The sequence below is a fragment of the Coenobita brevimanus genome, chromosome 90 (genome assembly GCF_032717465.1).
Source record: "Coenobita brevimanus isolate Jiangsu-jjx chromosome 90, ASM3271746v2, whole genome shotgun sequence".
Taxonomy (NCBI): domain Eukaryota; kingdom Metazoa; phylum Arthropoda; class Malacostraca; order Decapoda; family Coenobitidae; genus Coenobita; species Coenobita brevimanus.
In genome coordinates this window covers 34,881,872-34,903,147 of record NC_137043.1, presented here as the reverse complement: position 1 = coordinate 34,903,147, position 21,276 = coordinate 34,881,872, and the positions used below count along the sequence as shown (strand labels likewise).

Below are 21,276 nucleotides of genomic sequence, written 5' to 3'. Positions count from 1 at the left end.
TGAGGATGACTGATTACCCTCACACATCCGTCCAATCCCTATGCTAGAATCTGTAAGGCCTTTTGTATGCATGTGTATTTACAAACACAGCAAGCAGGGACAGGGATGGTTGGGGGAGCGAGCGTGTTCAAGGTGCACCTTAAAAAAAAAAAAACATATCTGAGGAAGAGGCATCAAGCTTACAAATAAAACCTTTACAACACCAGCATACACACAGGATCCTAGCATAAGCATACGTCTAACCTTTCATGCTCTCTAATTTGTTACAGCTTAATGACACTCTATTATCTTTTAACTGCTAAGCTGGAACAAAGCAGTCCTAGCTTTAAAACAAAAATAACATCCTTCAACATCAACAGAAAAAAAAAAAAAATCACAGACAATACACGCAGGTGTCAAATTCATGAGAACATGGTTCTTATGTCCCAAATATTACCCTGATATCACACTAAAAATAGAATGAAATATGAACTTGGTAGACATAAACTAATTACATAAAGGGACTGTGGATAATTGTTTGACTGCTTAGTTCCAACTATCCATAAAAGCACACACATGGGTACCTACATATAGTGATATGGTAAGTGGAAAAACACTGATGTGGTGGCTTTGGTACACACGTTCTGTATGGTATCTGCTTTAAAGTGAGCATTATACTTGTAAGAAGGAACCATCTAATTATTGCTAAATAGTGTTCTTGTATAATAAATAAATCTGATCAAATCTACTACAAGATTCCTATGCACCTGATTTTTTAGTAGGCAATAGGGTTAGCATAGTGATAATGATTCCATAACATACCCTCACTGTTATATAGAGTACTGATTCTCTGTAAAGTATCAATATTTAGCAAATTGAGACAGTGAAACCTTGCTTTCAATGGTGGATAATGCAGCAGTATCAGTCACATTGCCTTGCAACAGGTTTCGGAATGGATAAACATGACACTGTTTGATTTTGTGTGTTATCTTGTGGTTTCAGCACCTTCTTCCCAGTACTGGTGAGGGGCACCTTCACATGGTGGCATAATTATAACTGGGCAATGAAGCTACCTGGTTATGCATATGTCCCCCTAACTACTTCCCTGTCCCCCAAAAGGAGAATGTGAGCTACAGGAAAGCAACTTTAACCTGTGGTCCATTGGATTCACATTTCAGATGAAATTTGGGCTACAACAACTACCACTATTAATGCCTTTCCAAGGACAATATTTCCATTGTATTATTGCTATTCTCAGACAACTTTATTACCATTGGCTTTGGAGATTTTGCAAGCTGGAGTTAAATACTGTATACCCTTCACTACTCAAGGTCTCCCCAAATGGTACGGAGCTAGCAAGTATAAATCAGTAAAACATATCATACTGATGGCTTATTACTAAGGGCAACAGATGGGAATAATACAAACTCCATGCAGTCTTGTTTACATCTAGTGCTAGGCATAATATTAAGGGCAACAAATAGGAAAAATACAACATGGAGTGTTTACATATATCGCAAGTAAATGAACTGTTCACATCACCTGCAAACAAACACAACTAAATGGCATACAAAAAAACAACAAATATATCGTCTTTATTCAGTGTTGTTCTGTAGTAGTAACAGTAGCCTCAGGTTCATTTGAATGTGAACCCAGTTTGACTGCAGGTCATAGCTGAATCCCTCCTGCAGTCCACCATCCTCCTTTTGGAAGGATGGAGAAAGTTGAGGGATTTTGTGTAACTTAGCAGATGAGCAGCTTGGTTTTATAACTGCCACCATTTGAAGGCATTCCTCTCCAGCACCAGAGTTGCTCTGTGCAGGTGTGTAATGGAGACCTACAACACAGTGAAGTAGTTATTGATTCTCCTCACCTATTTCACTCTTACCATTCTATACTTACTAAGGGCCTGATCCCCCCCCCCCAAGCCAATAAAGTACAGTACAGTATTTGAAATTTCCTTCAATGGTCTCAAAAGTTTGATTTCGAACTTTCACTCTAAATGTTTATTTAACCCCTTAACCCCCGGTGATGACCACAGTCTATCTAGCAAAACATGCTCTACACCCCGGGTGACCACTATAGTTGACCTAGCAAATTCTGAAAAATTGCGGGTATTTTCCTCCCCTGTCACCCTCCACCCTCACAGTTAGTAAGATATCTTACAAAATTGCGTGTGTGTGTGTGTGTGTGTGTGTATACATACATACATATATATATATATATATATTATATTGATAACGTCATCGCATAGCCAAAGGTTTGTACGTTCATCTCCTATTTAGTTTCTGACACTACGGTTTTGTAGCCTTTTTTGTTTTGGTAAATATCTGAAAACGGGCCAAAAATCACTGATTATCCTAGGCTGGGAGTGTAAGCGGCCAAGCCCCGAGCCTGGGGTTAAGGGGTTAAAATAAAGCAAAACTGTTAAAGTTTAGCCATCTTTACACCAATACAACCTATCTGACTTTTCATGCTTATCAAAGACATGGCATGGAAAATTTAGTACCCAGTAATAGCAAAAAATGGGAACATGATAATCAGACACCACACCAACGTGCTCTGGACAATCCCTACACACAACTACACTAATATTATGCCAAGATGTTTCTTGTTTTTTTTTTTAGTGAATACCTGCACAGTACTTATACTGTAATCATTAAATTTTCAAACAGAAAAGACATAAATTTCCACAGTGAAGGACTACTTTTATCAATCACAAACCCACTGGACGTTCTTCTTATGGAAATGGGAGAAATGGAGTTCCCCCGAGCTAAGCCCTGTATTGGACTATATAGCCCCGCTAGGGTTACAGGAGGGAGCTACCCCTCCCGGCACGGCAGCCCGGGCGAGGCTCGAACTTGCAATCCCCCAATCACAAGTCTAGCACGCTACCACTGTGCTACCGCGCCCCCCTGTTCCTCTTATGGAAGTTTTATTCTGATATAAAGGAAATACTGGCTGTTACTGATGTTCAACAGTAAAGCTAATAACAAGTGTTCCATATTACCTAACGAGGTGTAATGGTTAAACCAAGGATACCATAGTTCAGAAAGTTCAAGGTTGCTGCAACAGTCTACAACCTCCAAGGCATATACTGTAGTTGCCTCTGGCAGATCTGAACCACAGAAAAATCATGTAACCTTTGCCCTGACTGGCAATTTAGTCAATTACAGTAGACAGGGTAAATGAATCACCTGCTTCACTTACAAATGAACATGCTACTGAATCCAGCACTAAATTAATGTGTATACTATTCTATATCTGATAGTGTCTCAAGTCCATATGGCTACATCAGACTACCTATGGAGGTGTTTAATACTGCTTACACACACACACACACACACACACACACACACACACACAAAGTCTGGTACAGTTTAAGTTAATACTCATCAGGCCAGGTTTCCCCTCATCCCACTTCCAATTAACTTCTGATGTACAAAAGCTTTACTGCAGATGTAACCCTGGCTCATGGTTGCACTTCCCCTAACTTACTTACATGACAGTACCTATCATGGAAGATTAACTGCTTTTAACCCGTGGATTGTGAGCCACAGCCCAGGCTATGAAGCGTCGCGTTGCAAGCCACAGCTCAGGCTGTGCTGGCTGTGCATCACCGTTAACTACTGTACATCTATCCAAACTTACGCATGATGCTACACAGATTTTTTTTTTTTTTTTTCCCCCACCAGATGATGCCCTGGATGTTTATCTTCATGTTAATAATAATTTTTTTTTTTTCTTCATTTTTTCACTACTCCCCTACATAAGCTTACGCATGGCCCTAAGCAAAAATGGAGAGAGATTATTATTTTTTTCACCAGATGATGCCCTGGATGTTTATCTTCAAGTTTAAGGGAAAAAAAAAAAAAAAAATCATTTTTTGCATACCAAGGGGAGAGATGAAAAAAGGTAAGAGCCCAATCCACAGGTTAACTGACTGTCCTTTCCTGTGTTATTTCAAACATTTTGTGATCTACTGTAATGACACTATGGTACTGAAGTTACACCTTTCCAGGGGGAGTCATCTATCCTTATACAGTAGGGCCCAGCAACTAACATTTTTCTGACTAGCGATTTCAAGGGGATAGAAACTGTCTACAGCTTCATAACTAGTGACAAAAACCTCGAAACCTGCGACTTCGTGGTAATCATCGTCTAGCAAGCAAGCTGCGAGGCATATTCCGACTTGTTTTCCTAGTAAGCGAGTCTTGTCTAGCGAGTGAGCCGCATCTAGCAAGCAAGTCATATGGCGTGTTTTGATTCACTGTTGTCCTGCCCATCGCTACGTTAGTGTGACCTTGCCCTTTTTTTTTATACCTGGGTACCCCCATTTTTCACAGTTTTCGCTAGCCTCATGGCAAAGATACAAGCCAGTCAACAGGCACTCATCACTCGCTATTTTCGTAGAGAAAATGAGGAACATGAAGCGGTAAGACAAGCTGTCAACGCAATCGATGAAGATGAAAGACCAAATGATGTTGCCCCACTCAGCCCCATTGAACCTAATGACTATGAAGGATTTGAAAGTGATGATGAGATACTACAGTATAGGAGATACGGAGAAAGGCTGATGATCGAGAGGGTGGCAATGGTGGAGAGGAGGGTGGCGATGGTGGTCGTGGCGCTTACTCCCAGTAAGCATGCGCACTCCCAACTCCTAAATTTTTCTTTCAATAAACTGCATTCTTGAGCATTTAATGGTGACTTTTTGTTGCTCCGTCCTGTTAATTACAAAAAGTATATAAAAATGTGACTATTTAGTGGATAAATGTAGACAAAAATGGAAAAAAAGTCGAGCTTTCTACTTGTTCCTGTCTATTTTCATTTTTCGCTATATAAAGTTTGCCTCCAAACTAGTGGCTTCACGACTAGTGAGGTTTCACCAGTCTCTTAAGATTGCTAGTTGCGAGGCCCTACTGTGCTGTACTTTACTATGCACTGAAACAACTGCAGTACTCGATATCACTGCCTAAATTAGCAATCAAGAAAACCACCCATTCTAATACCGTCACTGGAGTAAGGAGAGTAAAACCAAATACAAGGCCGCTGCAACTAAAATTCCACTAATTCAAATAGAAGGTTTAACCTGGAAAATTAGAAAGCAGTCGATTAAAAAAAAACACGCACAAACACTGTATTAATAAAATAAATAGGAACTTCTCCACAGATATTAATTCCAACAGTCTCAACAAAACAAATATATTTCAATGCCAAGTATACACATCAATGGCCACCAACAGGATAATTATGGCAACGAGGTATCTATTGTAAGCAAACCAATGTGGCTTCAATGTTCTTACCGTACCTGATTCGAATCCTCCAGGATCCAATGACGTAATTCATTCTTTATTCTTGCTACAAGTACTGTACTTCCCATTTTTTTCTAATTATAAAAATCAGGTACAGTACCTCAAATTTTCAAGGAGATAATGACGGCTATATCTAATTCTTCCAATTCTAAAAGCCAATCTAATCTGAATAAAGCTGTCTGAAGACAGCATGAATAAACTAAAAATATGCAATCCAGTTCATGGGTTAAGGACATGCAGATCATGATAACTGGTGCAATTTGTGCATTTCCTTGACCAAACCCACAGAAATATTAACAAAACATTTAATGGTACTGCAAGATACAAGCCATAACTCAAACACCAGTAAGCACTGTACGCAAATGAGGAACAATTAGAAATTAGTATAGCTGTAACATTAGAAGACTCGTTTCCCATATTAAACACCCAGGGCTTGTATCCCTCTGGTAACACTTCTATAAACATTTCTTTCTGTAACACTCAAAACAAGAACTCAAGATAAGACAGATACATAACTAAATGCACCATACCAGTAGCACTATGAACAATAAAAAACAGAACAATATCACACATGGCAAATTGTCCTCTGGTAAACATGATTAACCATTGCTGAGATAGACATACGAGGCACAATGAAGGTTTGCACGGGCCAAGCTGCAAGCCTCATATGAGGTATAGTTTATATTAGTTATAACAAAACCATTCAAGGGAGGTAACCTATGTTACAAAGAATCAGCCTGAAAGGAGAGAGAGAGAAAGAGAGGGAAAGAGAGAGAGAGAGAGAGAGAGAGAGAGAGAGAGAGAGAGAGAGTCTATCCATCTACCATAAGAATTACAAGGCAATATGAAAGCTTAGGCAGCAATGGTAGTGGCTCAAAATAAGTTACAAGTACCATAATGAGCATAAGTATTTGCCATATATCAATCAACGTACCGTACCAAACTGTAATTAATAATTTGCACACAGTATTGGTAATTAAATTTTACTGGTAACCTACATTTAAATAACAGTCAGTTCTCAGCAGTTGGATCACTGCCATTTGAGACCCACTGGGGGTCTCCCAAAGTGCCTTAGAATGTAACAGCATGATAGTCTTTGTTGCATAGTATCAGTTCCATAAACACATACACACCGGTTTTCAGAGCCATAACACACAACCAGCAGCAACAGCTGGTGTAGTTACTCACTTGTGGTGGCTGGAATCTATATGTAGTGGCATTAGGTGCCTGTTGGAGGGTGGTGGTGGTTGTGACATTGGCTGGTAGCTGGCCTGGAGTGGCTGCAGTGTTAACACGAAGAAGTTGCAGTTGCCCATTTTCTGTCTTCACCAACAAATGGCCCTGAGCCCCTGGGGGAAGTCCCTGCAGTGGTCCTAAGGTGATCTGCTGTAAAACATACGGTATTAAATTAAACATCCTAATAAACACACTGGACACAAGTTGAATAAAATAATGAGATTCTATGCTAGCAAACTATCAACAGGAATTAAAATATATGTAGATACACAGTATACCAGGTGAGGCCATAACCTGCAATACTGAATATTAAAATGCTGAAGATTCTATGCTAGCAAACTATCAACAGGAATTAAAATATATGTAGATACACAGTATACCAGGTGAGGCCATAACCTGCAATACTGAATATTAAAATGCTGACAGTGAAACAATACATACAGTAGTAATTAACAGCAAAATGTTAAAGTATTGGTACTGGACGCTACACCAAAATTCTTTCCTGGGAGGTGTATGCACCACATACAGTACCATACGATATATATTTTGCGATACAGTACCGTACTTTCAAATTCCATACCATAATATGATCATCTAGGGGAGGGCATGGAGAGAGAGAGAGAGAGAGCCTTGTTTAATAAATTTATTATTATATACAGCATTCTATCATCCAATCCTTTTTACTCCATCAGTAACTGAGCAATACGATGGGGCTAATCCACTCAATTCTAATACAGTATTTACCGGTACAATGTGACCAGCCTCACTTGGCCATTTGTAAAACCTTACAGGGTTATTCTGGTTGCAGCACCTGAACCCTCTAAACCACCAGGCATCATTTAGGTTGTATGGTTACCACCCAACATAGTAAATGTTTCCAGGTTTACAAGAAACCATCTGGCTTGCTATTCAATGCAGTCACCTAAAGGCAGCACTATTTCAAGTGAGTATGGTACCAGTATGGTAGCTATCCCCAACTACCACAATATCTATCTATCTATTGATCACCACCTGGACTTCCTTTCCCACCCTAGGGCAGGGTGAGGGGCAATGTCCAGACAGTCAAAATTTCCCCAATTCAATGGGCCACACTTCAATTCACTCATCATTCAAGCTCTCACAATCCTGGCTCCATAAAAAAAAAAAAAAAAAAAAAAAAAAAAAAAATCTGTAGCTTTACATATACCCGGTACCTATCTGATTGAACCAATCCAACCACTGTCACATTAAAAAAGGGGTGCCAAATCCCTGGTCATGCTCTTCTCTGCACACAATTCATCCATCCAATTCAGTGTCTTGTCAGTCCCTTAGCCTCACCAACTTCGATACCTCTCTTACTCACACACTCATCCACCATAACCCTCCATTCTCTTCTTGGTCTACCTCGCCCCCTCCCTCCTTCAAATTCACTCAGATATATCTTTTTCACCACTCTATCGTCATCCATTCTCTCCACATGACCACACCATCTCTGTAGGCTACACTCTCTTTGATTCTGGTGTCCACAGACTTCCTTGCTCCACATCTTTCATGAATCACATTATTTCATATCCTATCCACTCTCTGTACTACACATAGATTCCTCAGCATTCCCACTTCCACTGCTCTTACTCTTGACTTTTCATTTTCATGCCAAGCCATAGTCTCACATCCATACAAATGTGGAGTGCATTTTTAATTCATATTTTGGTAGATATCACACATGGTTATATCCCAAAACCTGGTGTCATAAAAAATAATTTTAAAATGTTACAACTATTGCTATATAGTACAGTTGCTACTCAGAGGATTGTATAATGGATGCTCAAATTTCACAAAATGAATTATCCCCTAAGGTGAATAAAGTTGGCTGGCAGTTTGAAGAAGTAAAAAAAGGAAAAATACTGGAAAATATGTAAATATTAGCTAGGTAAAAAATATATAAAGTACATAGCAGTCACATGGGAAAAATGAGTATAAACAAATTAGTGAAAATGGTACCAGTGTATGTTGGCTGAGTTTGAACGTGAGAGGAGTGGTTGGCCACCCTGGTGGATGGGTAATATCTACCCACAACATTATAAAATAATTAGAGAGAGAGAGAGAGGATGGAAGTAATGCGAGTATAAGTGGCTGGGGAATGGCTGGGAGCAGGAGGGGGGTGAGAAGACAGGAAGAAATCAGTAGGATAGAAGTTGTGGAAGCAATGAAGAAAGTTAAATCGGGGAAAGCCCCAGGAATTGATGGAGTGTGTGGTGAAATGCTGAAGCATGGGGGAGAGATAGTAGTAGAATGGATGTGGAAGATGTGCAGATTGGCCTGGGAGGAAGGTAGAGTCCCGGAGGATTGGAAGTCAGGTATAATTATTCCCTTGTACAAAGGAAAAGGGGAAAAAGAAGTGTGTGGTAATCATAGGGGCATTTGTCTTCTTAGTATAACAGGAAAAGTGTATGGTAGGATACTTATTGACAGAGTTAGAGAAAGAACAGAGAAATTAGTTGGAGAAGAACAGGGAGGCTTTAGGAAGGGAAGAGGTTGTGTAGATCAGACATTCATTCTTAGATCTTTAGTGGAAAAGTTTCTAGAGAAGGGAAAGAAGTTGTATGCGGCTTTCATGGATTTGGAGAAAGCATATGACAGGGTGGATAGACAAGGATTGTGGAAAGTGTTAAGAATATATGGAGTAGATGGGAAGTTGTTGAATGAAACCCCAGGCATGTTCAAAGGATGATGCAAGATTAAGCTGAATATAGTGAGTCCTCGAAATACGAAAGGGATAGGGACCAAAAAAAAATTTTGTAATCCGAAATTTCGTATATTGGAACAATTTTCCCCACTGAAATATACATATAAAGGGGGGGGGGGATGCATTCCAGGACCCCATTGGACCCCCCACTAAAACTTTGCCCCTCCTATTTAGAAGTATGCAATACACATATACAGCACTATACTAATGTACAGACATAAAAAAATAAAACATACAACTAATTACTGTAGTATTGTATATTGTATAGTTAAATATAGACCTGTGCTGCAGCTGGAGATTCATGTCGTTGGTATGGTGCTAAGTCCATGCGAAAGCTGCGGGTCCTCGTGGCTTGCAGGCAGCTGAAGATGAAGAGAAGGAGGTGGCCATCTTCTTGTACATTTCCTTTTTCTTCGTCACAGTCCCAACTGTTGATGGTGCAAGGCCTAAAGCTTGCCCAATCTCAGAGACTCCCTGCCCCTCCTTGTGGTGTCTTATTATCTCCAATTTCCTCTCAAGAGTGAGAGTGCAGTGCTGTTTCTTCTTTGCACCTGGTTCCCCAGATGCTGGAGATGATGCAGGGCGCTTGGGAGGCATGGTGAAAATACGAAAAGGTGAAGAACAGCGAAAAACAGTGTACCGTACAGCAAAGCTGAGAGGAGTAGATGGACATGACAACTGGGAAGCACGCAAAAATGTGTTTACCAGAAAGGGGATAGTTCGTTTTCTCGCCGCAAGCGAACGCGGCACTGTGCAGCGCACCTATTATGAATTTTTCGTATTTCCTCTTGTATCGTTTTTCATACCATCGAGACAGATACTTTCGTACTGTGGAATTTGTCCTACATTTATCGCTTTCGTACCATTGGACATTCGTACTTCGAGTTTTCGTATTTCAAGGACTCATTGTATTATTAAACATTAGTGGGTATACCTGTGGATTGATAGGTGTAAGAACTGAGTCTTTGATGTATGAAAAACAACCAAATTATTTTTACCCCAGTCAGAGATATGAGCCAAGCCAGACATTAGGTGTGTCATAGCCTCATCCCTTGTCTGTTGAAGTACTGTAACTGCTAAGATGGACGTTGCGGGAACCGAATGGAAAGGTGAAGGGTGGAATCATCAGCGTACGAGTGGACGGGGTTAGATGTACAGCTTAGATCATTGATGAATAAAAGAAAGAGAGTTGGTGATAGGACAGAGCCCTAAGGAACACCACTGTTGATAGATCTAGAAGAACGATGGCCGTCTACAACAACAGCTACTGAACAACCAGAAAGGAAACTATATATGAAGGCACAGATGGAAGGATAAAAACTGTAAGAGGGCAGTTTGGAAATTAAAGATTTATGCCAGACTCGACCTGATTTGCCACCTTAAATATATTCTTCCTTTCCACACTATTTAGGTTACGATATCAAGAAGAAGTCTCTGAGATTTCGACTTCTCCCTGTAAACCTCACTGCTAGCCGTACGTTTGGCAGCCAAGTGTTCCTCTTTGTTACCACCCTTCTTCCATTTCCAGAAAAACCTTCTTTTCTCCTTAACTGCAGCTTCTACACCCTCACTCCACCACCAAGTTACTTTATGTCTTGGGTGCCTCTTGTCCATTCACATACTGAACTACCACAGTAACTCTCAAAAGGTTGCTCTTGAGGGCTCTGTGCTGTTCATTAACACTTCTGTCAACATCTCCCCGTTCAGCCACCATTCTCCTCATCTTTCTATAGAAAAAATTCTTTACTGCTTGTTTTTTTCGTTTGCATATTTTCCTCCTAGGTGCATATGGTAAGTTATAGGTTATAACAACCTTTAATCTGTTCCTACAGTCAGCAGTTTCAAGTTACAATACTGGTATGAGTAACAAGTTCAATCAAAAAAGTGGATAAGCATGAGGTGGAGGGAAAAAACTGGAAAGTGCTTAAGTTCTACAGCCTATATATAGTTGGTTCTTTCTCTAGCCATTCCCCTCTCCCATTCTTATATGAAAATGCATTTGTGTATTAAGCTGCTGGTACTACAGTTAATGGAATATGAAGAGAGTTATACATCTGACAAAACAAGATACAGCTATAGCTACTGTGTGTGTGTGTATGTGTGTGTGTGAGAGAGAGAGGGGGGGGGGTGACAACTAGTAGAAAAGGATATCAGTATCCTAGAAGTACAGAGGGGGAACAAGAAAATCTAAAAATCAGCTGTCATACTCAAAAGCCCAAAATAGCCATTTTCCAACAGTATGAACAATAAGCTATATATATACTAATGATTACACACAAATATTACCTTAACCTTAAAAGATGACAAGGTACCCCTTCAAAATGAAATTATAACAGAACCTGTAATCAGACTAAAATACAGACAGGGAAAATTTAAGTTGCCATGAAAGGGTTACAATACAATGCATCCCTCATGACTGATTCCTGGATATCCACTTTGGTGACCAGGCTGTGCTCTTCCAGCAGTCTGCAATCAACTGTTTGGTGGCAGCTGCAGTAAAACAGAAAAGTTATATACCGTAAGTTACAGTAGCTATGGTACCATACTGTATAATTAAGAGATACTGGGCTAAGCCAGCAGTATGGAACATTAATAAGCCATAATGAGTTTGATAAAGTCTCACTTTATCTCTTTCAATTTCTTATCAATGCCTCTCAGTTCATTCTGCTAAGGATGTTAAGTCTTTCTCTCTCTCCCTTTCCCCCCCCCCATCTCTTACCAACATTATGGAAAAACTACTGAACTGAACTGCACCAAATCTGCAACCATGACTGAAAACCACTGGTAAAACAAGTCATTAAACCTGTGTGTGTGTGGGGGGGGGGGATCAAAGCCCAAAGTCAAAAGGGGGGACTGTGATGCTTAGCTACAGGTATGTATATGATCCCCCTAAGTGCTTTACTTTGTGACTGCAGATGCAATTATTGCATAGTGGCCAGCACACTGAGGGAGAGAGAGAGAGAGAGAGAGAGAGAGAGAGAGAGAGAGAGAGAGAGCGCACCTGCAATGTATGTCAATTCCTATAAACCTTACTACCACCTGACAATTGTAGTCAATTTAGGAAAGGTTCCCCATACTGACAGGGTGTAGTAAGGCTATATTTCCCCCCCCCCTCCATTTCAAAAAGTATATCCAAAGCTCCATAAAATCATCAGATGACAAAAGTAAGGTGAAAAAGACTTCCCCAGGCACAGTGAATTTAACTCTTCACTAGCTACTAGAGGCCTGTCCTCATGAACTACTGTACCATACAGCACAGGGCTGAGGGAGGTGGTGGTGTGGCCCCAAGCTCATAAGGATAACCCAGTTGGTTGCAAGAAACTGGGTGCATCAGTTTTATATATTTACGGTATTTCTTTCTTTCCTTCAATCTTTCCTCGTCCTTCTGCCTATGGGTGACTTTACACTCCCTCTTTTGTCTTTCTTTCCTTTATTCTTTCCTCTTCCTTCTACCTATGGGTGACACTACACTGAGTGACAAGCCAAATGGCTTCCTGTACACCAGGAAACCGTTTACTATGCTGGGCGGTAACCATATAACCAAATTATGGCACCTGGTGGTTTAGTGGGTAATTAAGGTGCTCCAATCGGACTGGGCCAGTGAAGGTTTATATCCAAGGGATGGTTGGGATTTACTGCTCATGTAATGCCACTCAGGGATGAGTGAGGCTGGTCACTCTCATCTTAGGCCTAAATGTCAGGACCAACTTGCCTAACCCCGGGCTACTACGCTCCTCATGGGGAAATGTAGGATTGGCTGATGGATGGTATTTATTTATTTTTCATGATTATGCCTATGTTCAGGGCCAGATTAACCCTGCTGTGGCCTGGTAGGCAATGCAGATGGTTAGCCTGCAACATATAGATCTCTTTTTTTCCATTACTTCCAGTGAAATTTTGGCATGACCTATAATGGCCTTTTTTGGCCTGATGGGTGATGGCCCTTAGCCTATTTGGATGCCCAAAGCACGTATTTATGTTGAAAGTGAGGTGCATGAGGTAAATAATTATGTTTCTGGTTGTGGTGGTGGGAGGGGTAGGGATGGGGGGGGGGGGTTGCATTATAGTGAGGGCATAGTAGACTGCCTGACTTGCAGTTTGTTTTGGTACCAAAGCAGGGGCGGGTGATGGTCACATCACAGCATGAACAGGTGCATACTTTATGCATCTCGCAGGGGAAGGCAGTTTCTGAGGGATGAATGTCTGATGGGGGTTCATGAAGGTTTTTGCTTGGCTGGAGGTTTGCATGATTGTGGTGGATAAGTATTTGAATGCTTTTGAAGCATAGTGCTAGGTGGATGAGTAGGGATGTTCAGGTATGCTGCATTGTTAGGATATTTAGCTAATGTTTTGTCTCTCTCTGGTCAGGGGTGGTGCAACATATAGTTACAGGGGTGGGATGGACCCTGCTCCGTAATGACCTGTGTAGCTCTCATATTCATATAATCCTGATTAGGAACAGTGTACAAACTAGCTACCTAATCCAAACATCCAATCCCCCCTACCCCCCCCCCCCCAAAAAAAAAGGCAAAGAGGAGTGTTATCACATGTCCTCACAAAATCATGGCATGTTTGAAAACAAAGTTCTTTGTAGACATGTGTATAAACATATGATAAATTACAAGTGTAAGGTACCGTACTTCACTACAGTATACTGTATTTACAGTTCACAGTACTATAGACTAATAGGATTTTTGCATTTATCACTGTGATTCCACTTTCCAAATTATTCTGTCTCATGCAAAGCCTTTGGAACCAAGTACAGCACAAGCGCGATAAGATGACCCTGCAGAAGATGGAATTTCCGGCAAGTCGACCTCTGACTGAGGTGTAACTTAGTGTTTATTCAAGGGGTTACATTTTAGTTTCTTATATTCCAACTGCTAGCTACATTTTAGTTTACTATATTCCAAGTGTTACAATATGGTTTAACTGATTGTAAAGAGAAGTAAATGAATGCAGAACTTTTCGTAATTAGGTGACTGTTGCTTCCCTCCACATAGGCCTATGCAACCTTCTATCCTAGCCTAGCCTATAACATGCACTGAACTGTTTTTGTTGTTTATCTTTATCACTTTATAAATGCTTCTTTAGTTTAGTGTTAGCTACTAAACAAGTAATCACATGTACTGGTAATTTGTGATTACTGAGGGGGGTAATATATAAATATTTTTTGCAATTAGAGACTTCACCAGATCCTGTTTCAATCTGCCACTAGGTTCGCTTCCGTCGCGCAACTCTGATGCGGGATAAGCACTGAAAAAGTAGTCAGTGCGTAATTTCTTTTTAATTTTGACACAAAGTAAAACACCTCAAAACATATTTTACTCATCAAACTACCTAGATGGCATGATATACTATAAAGAAATTACAATATGGGAGCCCTTTGATTATATGTAATGTATTATAAGTGTCATTTTGTAAACTCAGCTTTCATCAGTTTACTCATCTCTGTAAGCATAACATACAAAACCTAGGCAATTTTACTAGAACCATCCATAAAGCAAGATAACAGTGATTAAAATATTTGTCATTCGTTAGTAGACACAAACGAAAATAGATGTGTAGCCGCATATTTAGCAGCACCTTTCGATATGCTTCCTAACAATACGGACCTGCTGGACATCTTGGTCATCTTAGTAACCGAAGTCTAACACAATTCCCTGGCTCCACTGCACAGTTTAGTAAATTTACACTTCAACTCCTCGTACTCTGTTATGATTATAGTGTTGTACCACACTGCCGATTGTTTGAGAGAAATGAAGTCACAGAGTGTGCAGTGAGGTTGGATGGTGAGGATATGGAGAATGTGAGTGCATTCAAGTACTTGGGTAGTGTGATGAGTAAGGATGGAACTTTGGGGGATGAAGTGCGTGAAAGAGTACAGCAGGGAAGGAAGGTTGTTGGTACGCTGAAAGCATGTGATAAGAAATAGGGAGATGAGTATGGAAGTTAAGATGTCACTGCATGATAGTATTGTGATCCCTACCCTGACGTATGGAAGCGAGGCATGGACCTTGCAAGAGGGGAACAAGTCAAGAGTGAGAGCAGTGGAAATGAGTTACTTGAGAGGAGCATGTGGAGTGACAGGTTGACGAATGAAGAAGTGAAGGAAAGCTGTGGGGTGGATGTGGATGTGGTTGGGAAGATCAGGAGAAATACACTGAGGTGGTTTGGACATGTGAAGAGAATGGAGAATGAAAGACTGACTAAGAGGGTGTATGTAGGTGAGGTGGAGGGAGGGAAAGGGAGAGGTAGACCGAGGATGAGGTGGAGGGATGGAGTTGAGAGGTATATGAGGGAGGGAGGGGGGGTGAGTTGGGGGGAGGGTAGTCAAATGGTGGGTGACAGAGCGACTTGGAAGCGTTTTGTCTGCGGCCACCCTTTGTGGGATTAGGGCGTCGGGCTATAGATAGATAGATAGAATATGGCTGATTCACCAACCACGCATTCGTTCAGAACATTATTTTCAACAGAACTACTTACTTCTTTAAAGCATGCTAAAACACACACATCAGAAGTCCTGAAGGTAATCTCCTTTTACTCACTGCACACGATTTATTCAAATATATGTAAACAGACAGCACACTATTTTAGTCCCCACGCTAAGATTCTCTGAAAGCCTGGTTATACTTTCTTTACATGTATATAGTTGCACTTGATTGAACAGGAAAAAATATTCCAATAAACAGCAATATTATTATAAACTTAGTATTAGGTGCAATTTCACAGGTCTTTAAAACCCCGCAAAAATATTTAATCGAGGCTGAGCGATGCTAGTCCACCTGGTGCCAGACCTCTGAAACGGGGTTTGGTGAAGCCTGTAATTATTTCCAGTTACCAGAAGTCGGAAAATTTGGTAAGTCAAACTACAGTACCCTAGAGCCCCATACAGTCTGACTTATGACGGGTTTACTGTATTTAGAATTGAGAGTTGTACCGTACAATGTCTTTCAGTTTCTTGTTGCAGCTTACCTAGTGAAGGCGTTACAAGGGCATGATCACCATTTCAAAATGACCTGCCTCTAAAGTTCAATTTTATTATTGCACATTTTACAACAAGGTTTTGCTGCATGATCCAATATTTTTTCAGACTGAACACAAGAGTCTTCTATGGTATGAAAATAACTGAATTTGAGCCAAAAGTTCCCTAACCAAAAATCACAACCTTTGACCCTGATCTTGGTAAGGTAAAAACCCAAAACTGTTTGGAAGGTATGGGCAGCTATAGTACTCACAAAAGATCTTAACTAATTCATAGCTACAACAAACAAAATCTCAGCAGCATTTATTAAATTTAGAGGTCATACTGTTTGGCTGCATTTTATTCACTTTAATATTTACACTATACTTGATTGGTTGTGTAGTACTGTACTAGATATGAGTACGGTATGAAATAAAAGCACAAACAAGCTTAAGCATGAGAAACATCCTTAAAAAAAAAAAAAAAAAAAAAAAAAAAAAAAAAAAAAAAATAAAGTATGCAAGTTGATGCTTTTGAGTTTAATTTATGGGTTAAGAGTAAATATGGTATCTTCCATAATAACCATGATTCAAACACTCGGTGCCTTTCAGCTATGGTAGGCCTATCTGTTGTTTACTTTACATTCCAAGGGCACACAACATTCAGTCTGTTTTCACTTCAAGTCCAGGATATGTAGTGGCAAAATGCAACCTTGAGGTAACATACCGTTCAGGGTATATCGCACGATACTTCTGGTTTAAGATTGGAGTAAAAATAAAGATAAAATCTTCAAAAGCAACTTTAGTGAGTGGAGAAAAGTTGTTAGACCTACAGTAATTCTTAAGAAATGTCATTCAATCTCTCTCTCTCTTTTTTTTTTTTTTTTTTTTTCATGCTATCTTCAATTTATCAAGCTTCACAGGTACCACACAGCAATGGAACTTTAAATACAGTAGGCAAAATTTTATGCATAATTTACTGGAAAAAAAAAAAAAAAAGCAGTCATATATTAAGGACTGCCTGTATTCTGGCATTAGCCTAAAGAAAATATAAATGCCGTATTCAGGCTAATGAGTTAATTGCAAGGATTACAAACAGGGGTGGGGGGATAGAATAATGAACTACAGTAGCTAATGTGGACTTTTCTTGATAAATCTGACTGACCTATATTCCACTGAGCATCAAGTATGATAACTGGAGTTTTAAATGGATGCAACGTTATATACCATATCTACCTGCACATACCGGTATATCTGGTGCAACATATGAGGCTATCCATGGGGTAATACCAAACAAGTCATAACTGATATCCTGAGTATTGTAAATGGAGGTCAGACTACAGCTTTATTTTTTGCCCTCACAGTTCCTCTAGAGAATCATCATAAAAATAATGTGAGGTGCTCAACGGAAGAACTCTGAAGATGCCAGGTTCCTCACATTCATTATTCTTTTTCTATTACCTTGGTTCTGATTTTAGTGCATTAGGCATTACTCGGTGGAACTCCACAGAATTTCATCTACTGTAACAAAACTTAATCTGGTACCATAATTATGGAGATACCAGTCACCACCTCTGTCAAAAAATAAAAAATAAATATAATATACCTTACATCACCAAACTGTAGGGGTGATTTTTTTTTTTTTCTACTCACATGCAAACAGAGAATGCTTTTTCTCTTTTTATTTTCTATAAGTTTCTCTCAACAACAGGAAACCCTTTTTCTTTTAACATTTGCTTTAAAAAGTAGTAATAAAAGAAATGTAGGCAATCAGAATATACAAGGGTGTCATATCAAACAGGAGATACCGGTATATACTTATTTCTCGGTTGCTCAGAGAACCAAAACCACCACTCTTCCTACGGTACAGTATGTTGCTTTTCCAGGTTAGGTTTGGTGACAATCTGGCTAGTTAATACCATGGACGGGGGTCTACCCTCCCAAGTTAGTAAACCCACATTTTTTTTTTATTCCACTGATTTTGGTAATGAAACATTTCTACAATAACTGAGAGCAAAAATCAAACTACTGTAATAACTAAAAACATCAGCGAAACCTTGCTTTATCTGCAAAACTCGTGTTTGCCAGAAAGCAAAAAATTTATTAAAGGGGCTAAGCAATTCTGCCCATTAAATAATAATAATCTAACAAACGGTAACTCTTCTCTTTTTTAAGAATTTCAATGGTTTCAATATAAAGAATGATGCTAGATGCCGCATTTGTACACTTTTTGCCCTGGAAAGACAAAAAATACTATTTGGTAGAGGAAAAGCAAATGAACCCAACCTAACTTACCTACGTTGTCTGGTTAGGAATGATGTGGCTTTCATGACTTTTGTTTTACCCCATAACTTCCCTCCTGTCGTCAAGCCCTACCAGTATTCAGTGGTTCAAAACATCAAACATCCCATTTAAAAAAAAAAAAAAAAAAAAAAAAAAAAAAAACTACAGCACATCCCATAAAAAGAATTACCAGCTGAAATGAAATCGCAACACCAGAAAACTGGCATGACATGTAGGAATATCTCCCCAAATACCATCAAACTAACATTTCAGTATGCAATAATCTAAAAGATGGTAAAGTCTACATCAAAATACTTTAAGTACATGGCTGAACAGAAAATGAATGTTGTACAGCCTACAGAACCATCATGCCAAACATACACAAGCAGCAGTATTTACCACAAATGAACACTGAATGTTTCACTTACTAATAACCAGAAAGATACAGATACAGTGTACATCTATGGGGCTGTGATGATCAGGAAAATGAGGTATGTATATGGCATGAGGGAAGTGTGGGATGAAGGTTCAGTGACTGTGAATGTCAACAGTGGCTGCCAGGTGTCATGGGTGAGGACTGTAAACAATATGCCATGATTCCCTTCAAAACAGTGAAAGGCTGTTGAGATTTGTGGCAAGCTGTATGGGTCAGTGTGCTGCTGCTGTTACTGTCCTGCATGGAATGAAGATGAGTATGGTTGTATGGGGCTAACGCCCAAACTATGACCCACCCCTGGCTGACCAGGCCTGATGCCTGCTGGACTGAGGACCTGGGTCTGGTTAAGGATCATTCTGGGAGCAATGGTTCCCTGTGCGGTCTTGATGGGCTGCCCAGGCCTCATAGTCATAATCTGCATGCCCTGCGGGAGCGACACAGTACCAGGGGTGCCAGTGGTGGGCACGGCAGTCACGGTGCCTGGTTTGGACATGATGACTGCCGTCTGGCCTGCTGACCCAGCCGCTGTCACCACCTTGGTCAGTCCCTTGAGGGCTAGCTGGGTCTGCAGGCTCCCCTGGGGCGCCGCCCCCGTGCCTGCTCCACTGACTCCCCCGTTCACCACCTGTGTGCCTTGGGCGCCTGTCATGGGCGTGGGGGCCGCCCCATACACCGGCTTGACGCCCGCGGCGCCCCTTGTAGTGGCGAGAGCGGCTTCCCTGCCCCCCTGTTGGGTGGCGCCGCCGCTCCTGCCAATCTGCAGCGCCCCCGGGCCCCCTGGCGCCTGCTGGGACCCGCTTGTACCACCCACGCCACACACAACCTTCCCCGAGACCACTGCACTAGACTTCACCGCCGGGCCCTTCACCCCTATTTTACCGCCGTTTGTTCTGCCTTCCACTAGCACTGCTTCCTTATTAGTTATCCCTCCATTAGCACTGCCATTCACTGGCTGATTTGCTGCGGTTTTTGCTGATGCAGCTAACTGGGTCTCAAGGGACCCTACAATGGCGGTGACAGCACTGGGATCTACGTCTGTACTCAACACCTCGTCCAGGCTGTTACTGGTCGCCATCTTAGTCTTAGCCGTCCCAGCTTCACCCCAACACTGAGGAGCGCATGCGCCGAGTCGCCTGACGTCACTCCCATAAGCCCCGCCACCCAACAAGTGACAATCGCGGCACGGGGGGTACCAGGGGACCCAAGTACATCCCTGCACCTCCCACCTAGAGATAGTCTAGTCCCTCCATACAACCCTAGTCCCAAGACAGCTTGGTTCTTCCGAGCACCCACACCACAACAGCCCAACCACCCAACCCCTGCCCCCTCTTTGAGCTCCCGTGCACCCTTCCCTTATAACACCAGGGCCCCTGGCACCCCTAACAAGGACACCCACCCCCTCCATGGACACCCACACCTCATCGTCCCAGCCCTGCGCAGGAGCTGTCTGTCTCCCGACGCCTCCCCACGCCTCGCCTCCCTCTCTCCTCTCACACTTCAACACCCATGGTTATTTTCATCATTATCCTGTAAGCGCTTGGGATCCTTGCCTGTGTACAGCTGGCCGGTGGTACTGGAGTTACGAGAACTGAATTCTGATTTACAGATGGCTAAATATTCTGTGCCATATGCTTCTCCTTTTGTTTAAAACTTTAGGGTACTGAATATTCGTCGACACTGGAGTGACTCACACTGAGGAGCCTGGATTCGTAATATATTTTGACAAACGTTAACGGAGTAAATTACAATCTGTGAAAAGTTTACTTTATAAAGGTATCAGTTCTCAGACGGGACTGATAATGTTCACTGCAACACAGTGTATCCGTCTTAGAATATGCTACGCAGCAAAGTGAGTTTGACCGTTCTTAAATTATGATAATGTCAAACTCATTCTCAGGAAGTGGAACTGAATTTAAATATTTATTCTTGTAAAGGGTACAGAGTGCTAATAGTAAGATTAATCAATAAATATCAATTTGGCACCAGCCTGTTGGTTAATTTGCAGGTACAAAATGACTTCGCCGTTCGCGGAAACGGAATGGTTCAAGTATGAGCTGCGGATAGTGAAGAAAAAACAATCAGTTAAAGAAGGAAGTGAAAAGATATATATATATATATATATATATATATATATATATATATATATATATATATATTCAGCTGAGTAAAACAAACTGAAAAATGGAATGCTACTGATTGGATGGAGCAGCAATAGGGAGTTCATATTCACACAGCAAACGCTTATTTTAGAAACAAGTACAAAAGTGCTAGATGCATAACTAAGCTCTATAGTATGAAGAGGCTTTCTGATGGGTAGCGCCGCTTAGTTTGTGTGCCTG

At 40.9% G+C, this 21,276-nt stretch overlaps 1 protein-coding gene across 1 annotated transcript in view; it reads right to left on the bottom strand.

The window, feature by feature from the left end:
- The window catches only part of LOC145411521 (transcription initiation factor TFIID subunit 4-like), a 72,270-nt gene extending 52,258 nt beyond the window's left edge, over positions 1-20,012 (bottom strand). Inside the window, exons 1-2 of the mRNA XM_080281533.1 lie at positions 19,233-20,012; positions 6,483-6,680 (exon numbers count right to left, since the gene is read on the bottom strand). Of these exons, the coding sequence (XP_080137659.1) occupies positions 6,483-6,680; positions 19,233-20,012 (978 nt within the window). The remainder of the gene's footprint in view (positions 1-6,482; positions 6,681-19,232) is intronic.
- Positions 20,013-21,276: the final 1,264 nt, after the last annotated feature.